At 43.0% G+C, this 7,843-nt stretch overlaps 1 protein-coding gene across 2 annotated transcripts; it reads left to right on the forward strand.

The window, feature by feature from the left end:
- The first annotated feature begins 36 nt into the window (after positions 1-36).
- Positions 37-4,562, forward strand: ccdc86 (coiled-coil domain containing 86). 2 transcript variants are annotated; one of them, XM_030787970.1, is made up of 5 exons: positions 402-485; positions 577-751; positions 1,775-1,904; positions 2,058-2,132; positions 4,124-4,562. In XM_030787970.1, exons 2-5 carry the CDS (start codon positions 693-695, stop codon positions 4,259-4,261), a joined length of 402 nt encoding a protein of 133 aa, XP_030643830.1. In that variant the 5' UTR covers positions 402-485; positions 577-692; the 3' UTR covers positions 4,262-4,562. The 2 variants fall into 2 exon arrangements, with proteins under 2 accessions (XP_030643829.1, XP_030643830.1); XM_030787969.1 differs by having other exon boundaries at positions 37-751.
- Positions 4,563-7,843: the final 3,281 nt, after the last annotated feature.

Consider the following 7,843-nt stretch of genomic DNA (forward strand, 5'->3'; position numbering starts at 1 on the left):
TTGCGTTTCAACACTTCCTCCCTGTTTCTACGGCACGGGTACGCATCAACACATGTTAATGCACGTGCAAGTTAATTTCAATAAAACAGTTGTTAATAGAGTTAGCTTTTGTCAACAACAGTTTGACGATGTCTACGTGTCAGCCGAATGGCCATGATGGTCAAAACGCACAGGAGAATGAGTCAAGCGGACACGCAAACGAAGAGGATACCGGAGTTGAACTACCTCCTCCAATAGTAACAAGAACACGTAGCGGCCGCAGAGTTCGGACACCAGCCGCTCTCCTGGACTCAGAGATGCCGACTCTGAGGACTCCTAGTCGCCGTACGAGAAAGTCAGTTATCCAAGAGGTACCCTCAGAAAACGCGCAGAGTACTCTAGAGGCACAACACGAGGCAGCAGACACACATGCGGTCATCGAATGCCCTTTAAAAGCAGATTCTCCCAGTCCGATAGAGGACCCATGCCCGAATCCTGAAGTATCGGTGTGTACTGTCATCAGTAAATCAGCAACAACTGCAAATAGTCAGTCACTTATCTCCTCAGTGACGGACACTGAAACTCGTTTAATTTCAGATGAGGTAAGCGAGAAGGAGAACCAAGGAAACACAACAGAGAAGTCAGTCTCTGTCGTCTCTGCAAAACAGGCTAGAAAGAGGACTCACTCGGAATCTTGCGATAAAAAGGACCAGATGGTCCCTCTTGGAAAACCAAAATCGGGGCGCATTTGGAAAGATCGAAACAAGCAAAGGTGAGTCGTGGAGGCGCTTATAGTAGTACACAAGTACATCAGTTTTCTGCTATGATCAAACTGTGTGAAAGTGCAACGTGGAATATTGTTTCTAAACACTAATTCCTGGTGAATATAGTGGTGATCTTTTTCTCAAGCTCACATATTAATGTGTCATTAAAATGTTTTGTATCATATCGTAGAACTCAGTGATCATACTATTTTCTGGCCAGCAGGTGACGCTATTTCCGCACGGGAAAACATTAAGGACAAAAAAAATTCCTCTGTTTCTGAAGCGTTACCCTCAAATAATAAAGAGTTTGATCCTAATAGAGAACTGATGTTACAGACTGTTTAATGTTTCGGAATTGCGGTAGGTTGTGGGTGATTTATGGAAGGAACCTGAACCATTTATGCGGATTCCCCATGTCCTAACAAATGACGGGACAGGCCTTTGGGACAAATTGGATCTTCTAAACAGTTTTACTGAATGCTTAAGGTTCCCACAAATCTTATCATATGATTTGAGTTGGAATAATCTATGGGCAATGTATAGCAAAGTGTTTCTTAAGAAAATAAAATGGCTTTAGTCCAACTGCTAAAGGAGTGCACAGAGGTTTTTAGAAAATTTCCCCCCTTTATTTTAGGACCTAAGAGGGGACATTAGGGAACTTAATTTTTATAGTTCGTTTTGGTTTAGCTCAACAGTGGTGCTTTAGAGACTGCAACAACACATAGAAGGTGATAGTTGAAATGCAGGTGAAAACTAGACCCTCCACCTTTCCCCAACTGTGTGACTTACACAAGTTATCAGAGATACACACACACACACACACACACACAGCCTTAGCCGTGCACAAAATCATAAACTTTTAGCTTAATCCGTACTATAACAGACAATCACGCATTTTAAACAATCTAGCCGAGCTGTTACTCTGTTGAGTACACTTTTAGTACATTCAGTGGCCCAAGGGGAACTTGCGCTGTTCAGTCATTTAAGCTGAGTTCAGAATCACTGGGCTTTTTTTTTTTGTCTCTGGCCAGGTTCTCTGCTCTGCTGAGAGACAAGCCTCTACGCACGTCATGGGAGAAGAAGATGGAGGTCAGACGGGAGAAGGAACTGCTGAAGAAATATCAACAGAAGCTGAATGAGGAGAAGGCCAGAGAGAAGGAGGTGCGTAGAACTGCGGAGACTCGTTAGGGTAGCACTGACTGGTCAATGAGAAGGATCTGTGTCTAAGTAATTACGTGTAACCATTCTTCACGGTTTGCTAGAATCATCTGTCTGCTTTTTTTGTTTTTGTAACCTAGTTTGGTTCTTTTACAGGAGAAGAAGAGGAGGAGAGCAGAAAACATAAAGAGGCGAGCAGAAAATGAGAGGAAGGCGGAGATAGTGCAAGTGGTAAGAATGTACACACACACACAAACACAGACACACACCGCATGCACAAACACACGGCGCGTTCCATTTGAACTCGGAAGTCGGAATTTCCCTTTTCCTAGTCGGAAATTTCAACGTGAACGTCCCCTGAAGTCGGATTTCGAAACTCGGAAACTCGGAGGAACCTCACCAACCCTGACTTCAAAATCCAAGATCGCTGCCCCCATTATTGAAGTAGAGAAAGCTGTAGTAGTTCACTGTTTATTGGCCCTTCTGTCTTATTTGTCTCATTCAGTCAGTCGGACACACAGTACAACCGTGGACATGTTGCTACGGCGTTTGTATGCGCAAAATACCGCTTAATGTGTTGTTATCAGCTGGTATTGCTAACAATGGCTAACAACAGCTAACCTGGCTAAAACGGTTTTCCAACTTGTTGTCTGGGAATGCGGTCAATTTGGTTGTGATGTCATTCCCAGCTCCGAGTTCCGACTTCCGAGGCAAATGGAATGCACCAACAGACACACACAGGGAAAGACACACACACACAAAGAGACGCAGACACACACACACATACACACAGAGCTGAGGTTTTGTTTGCCAGCATTCGTGTTTGTCCAACAGGAATCATCCAAAGGCAATGAACTGCATGTTTTCCACTCAAATTCCCTAACGGAAAACGCTCTAATGCAAACTTGACTGTTTCAGTCGGCGAGAGGAAAAAAAAGCAGTAATGAATTCCATTACCTCAGGCTCTTTTTTTTTTCTCTTCTTCCTCCCCCACCTAAACCCACACCTTAGTGCACACACACACACACACACGTGTGTACGCTTTGATGAACTGAACTGACGGTACAGTGATGTCAACACAGATAGCTCTCATTCCGCAGCCGTGAAAATGACTAGAACGGAGGCGGTTGACAATGTCAAGATTGAGGAAAAAGCCAGTAATTAAACCGCTGAGAGGTCATGACCTACAAGCTAAACAGGTCGTCTAGCCTCAGGAGCGGACTTTTACGACAGATGAAATGCATGCTTTCGGGGCGGAGGGTGTGATGAAAAGTTTAACTAAGCGAGGCGTGGCAGAGTGTATGGGGTTGAGAAATTGCTCAGTGTGCACTGTGGAGAGAGAGAAAAAAAAAAAAGAAAATTCACCACAAACGTTTTGGTGCTGGTCGAACACAGTAAATGAGTACTTTTTTTGGCCTGATGTATCTGTAGTTTGTCCCATACCAGAATGGTTTTGAGACAGCACCCTGACAGACCCTGAAAACATTTAATGAGAATAAGGTTTGGTAGTTATAATAGGCCTGTGTATTTTTTGTAGTAATCTTTTATCGTGGAGAGTGTTTTTTTATGCCTTTGCACATTGATATCAAGCAAATGTATCAAATCTCCAGCAAATTTAATTCTTGCCAGTCAGAATGTTTGTCATGAAACAGAAAATTCGACACACAAATGCTTCATGTACACACACACACACACACACACACACGCACACGCATGCATACACATGCACGCATACGCACACACACACACTCACACACAGTTGCACTCGCACACACACACGTGCACACACTCACACTCAAGTTTGCACTCATGTCCTAGTGGGGACTTCCCACTGACTCCCATAATTCTGTAACTAAAGAATATTAATCTAACCCTAACCAAAAAATGTGTTGACACTTTTTGTTTTATCAGTAACAATAATATAGTTTAGAAAAATGTTGATCTCCTAGTGGGGACCAGCATTTTGGTCCCCACCAGGCACTTTTTTCAGATTATGCTATCTTACTGGAGACTTCTCTCCCTAGTAAGATAGCAATACATGGGACACACACACACACATACTGCCTACTGCACAGGGGCAGCGAGTGTCTAGTCTTCCCTCGAAATATAAAGCATGAAAACATAGGTTGAATCTCACTTCACTAACACAGTTGTGTTTAGGTTGCATGTTTTCCCCCGTCTGTACTCTCTTACATCACTTTCCTCCACCCCCTTTCTCCCAGATTCGGAACACAGCGAAAATCAAGAGGATAAAGAAGAAGCAGCTGCGGAAGATCGAGAAGAGGGACACGCTGCCGATGCTGCAGAAATCAGCGCCCGTTAACAGAACAGCATCAGGGAAAGCAGGGAAGGGAGAGTAGTCTGGACGTCCTCAGATCTCTCCGTGCACCGCTCACAGACCGAGAGAGGCTACGGTGAACCGGTCCACGCGTCGAGTGTAGACTGCACATGACCAAGTGTCCTTACCATAACCGCAGTCATAACTCCCCTCTTAACCAGCCTGTATAACACACCGCAAAACAGATACATTCACAACACAACGTATAGAGAGGTATGGACCACGCAACTTGTCTTAGAATTAAATTACAAGTGCAGAGAGTGCGAGATATGAGGATAATGTAAAAACATGTTTGCAATAAAACGTAACTTCTTTAATGCCTATAAGTAGCGTTGTGCATATGTGTTATGGATACAAACATCACGGGAAGCGTGTCTGTAGTGTGAAGTGAATGAACGAGCGAGCGAGTGAGTGAGTGAGTGAACGAGCGAGCGAGTGAGTGAGTGAGTGAACGAGCGAGCGAGTGAGTGAGTGAGTGAGTGAGTGAACGAGCGAGCGAGTGAGTGAGTGAGTGAACGAGCGAGAGCGTGCGTTCTGTAACGGCGGTAAGTGCTCGTATTGGTTTTCTGCGACGAGGGAGTGTTTGTGGTCATCTCTCTTATACGCTTCCTTAAGAACACGACCACTCTGATGTGGTCATGTCACTGATGGAAAGCGTGATACCATTTTGTGAGAGTCGTCTATGGAGAGAATGGTACCATTTTATAAAAGCTTTCTGACTGTATAAACAGGCACATGCCAGTGATAAATCTGTTATTCTTTGGCCCAAACTTCAATAAAATGGCGGTCTCGTGATGTTGGTGTGCAGTTTTGGACAACGTGGGGAATTCCTCGTTTGTTTACAGCTATGAGTGAAGCCGAGCGATGACACGTGTAACCATTCGGCGTCACTAGGGGGATTTTATTTGCCGGGATTTACTGCACTGGCTTGATATCTTAGTTTTACTTTCACATTTTCTGACTGGGAAAGTACTTTACCTTCCCCGGGTTTGTGGCCTGTTGTCAGTTTTATCGTCTGTATTCAAATCATGGGAGATATGATTTTAATGACGACTAAAGTATATTGAAACTATATTATTTACTTATGATTCTCCTTCGGGGTGTATACTCCATGAATCGTGGAATCATTTGGTTACTGTATAACTCCATGAATCATACAGATAACAGTGAAGGTAAAGTGAGATAACAGTGAGGTAATGCATTTAAAATCCATTTGTCAAGTGTCGTCACTGAGAGAAGCAAAAGTGCTGACCCTCAGAAGTTCAGAGACGCTTACAATAAAAACCGTTCGACTTCTCAAACTGACATAATAGAGGAAACAAGTGTGTTTTTGTTCCCAGACACAGTCAGGCAGTTGTTGGGGAGCCGTACAGACGTGCGGTGGGGACCACAGGCCTTCAGAGCGGGCGCATGTTTGCACACAGGCCACGTGGTAGGGAAATGGCATTCGTGCCATATCGGGTAGATCGGTATGTGGTACAAATGCAAAAAATCCACCAACACAGCACAACTCCATTCCAGGAGTCTTCCAAAAAAAAAAACAAAACCCCAGGTAGATTTACGGACGAACCGCACGAAAGACAAAAACTGAACCGTACTCCCGTGTCTGCATACATGAAATGAAGTGAAAACTTATCTATATCTCTACTGCCAATATTTAAAAGCGTTGCATAAGCCGAAAGGCAAAATAAATAAATAAAAGTCATGGAATGACTCATGTGAAATGTTGGATTAGGTATAGGCTACATAAAACTAATGCAGTTTTTGAGACACTTTCTACTCTTTTCAGAACTGTTTCACTAATTTTTTTTTTTTTTTTCAAGAATAATTCTTAGTTTATATCTGCTTGGCAGTGTTTCCACCAGTTTTCCCAGAAGTCACTGCAATTGTGGACAGAAGGTTCCACCCACATAGTGTCTAGGTGCTTTCCAACCGACAGGTATAATAGGCTGTCAGGTGAAACCCTCAGCCACAACTCACAGTTCGGCCAAGAGATACTATCTGTGTAGTCATGGCAACTTCTGTACAGAAACCAGTGGTAAGAAACTTGCACTTTATTTTGGATAAGCGATTTCTGTTGATCCTCAGACCAGTAGTTAATGCTGAACATGTGTGAATCAGTGTGTGCTTCTGACATAATGATTTTGCAAGACAGGATCAAATTGTCTTTTTACATATCGAGCACTGCACTACTTCTTGCTCTCTCTCTCTCTCTCTCTCTCTGTCTCTGTGTCTCTCTCTCTCTCTCTCTCTCTCTCTCTCTCTCTCTCTCTCTCTCTCTCTCTGTCTCTGTCTCTTTCTCTCTCTCTGTCTCTGTCTCTCTCTCTCTTTCTTTTTTTCTTTAATAGCAAAAGTTCAGTAGTAAAGTTACCGTGACAGTATTTGGTCTTGTCTGTGTTTTATGGATTTTGATATAATCTGATTTTGATTGCTCCATGGTATGAAACAGACTGCAATTACAGATGTTTTCTCTTTCTTTCGGTTTCTCTCTCCCCCTCAACAGATTGTCAATAGGCGTCGTCCTGTGGTCTCTCCAAAAGGTGATCAACAGCAAACCATTCCAGCTCCCTACCAGGGTCCATTGAGTCAGACCACTCATGCCAGCCTTGCGGTCCACAGACAGTCTCCATACCCCAAGCAGCCCACATCTGGACCCATCGAAGTGGTGGTGACCAATGGATCCAACGGCAGGAAAGTCTGCGTGGCCCTGAAAAGGACCGACACTATCGCCAAGCTAACGAAGAAGTTTCTGGAACAGAGTGGAGCTGGATGTGTGGAGCTGGTTTACAATGGAAAACCTGTTTTGGAGCACCAGACACTGCGAGACCTGGGTGTCAAGGCTGGTTCCACGTTCGTCACCTACCAGAGGTGCATCGGAGGTTAAACATCAACTTGAGATCCCACTCTAAATATTTTCTTCTTGCTGCTTTTTTTTTTTTTCTTTTCTTATGGGGAACTGATGTCAACGTGCAAGCAGAGAGTCAGTCCATTAATCTGTCCTGAGTAACCATCTGTGTTTAGTTCTCTTAATGAGGCACTTGCATGTGTCTTTTTTTGCACTTGTTTTAAATTATATTTAAACACACTATCTTCTGTCTCTTCACTCTCAGTTCTGTCTTGTACAATGCCTTGTTTATTTTGTTCACTGTTAAATGTTTGTGATGCAATTACTGTAATTTAAACTACTAAAAATGAACATGTTTGAGTGCCTTTTGATTTTTTTATGAATGTCTTGAAATGATGCCCTTATACGGAACATAATCTGTATAACATGATCATTTTTTGACATTTTTTTACATTCTTTATTGAGAACTATCAATGTCCACAAAGACAAAAGGGTGATTTCCTCTGGTGGTTTATAGTCTCTTCTCTTCTCTTCTCTTCTCTTCTCTTCTCTTCTCTTCTCTTCTCTTCTCTTCGACTCAACTCTTTATGTCTTCAGAGTAGGTGTTGATGTCTTGAATGAGTCTTTGTTTGTTGGGAAATACAGCTGTTAAATAAAGCAAAGCAAGTACAGTTAAAGAAGCTACAACTTCATCTATTCAGCAACTCAGAAGGATATTTCAAGGCACGGAGTTTATCTTAAAACAACAGAGAAACAAAC

The sequence above is a fragment of the Chanos chanos genome, chromosome 11 (genome assembly GCF_902362185.1).
Source record: "Chanos chanos chromosome 11, fChaCha1.1, whole genome shotgun sequence".
In the NCBI taxonomy this organism is placed as follows: domain Eukaryota; kingdom Metazoa; phylum Chordata; class Actinopteri; order Gonorynchiformes; family Chanidae; genus Chanos; species Chanos chanos.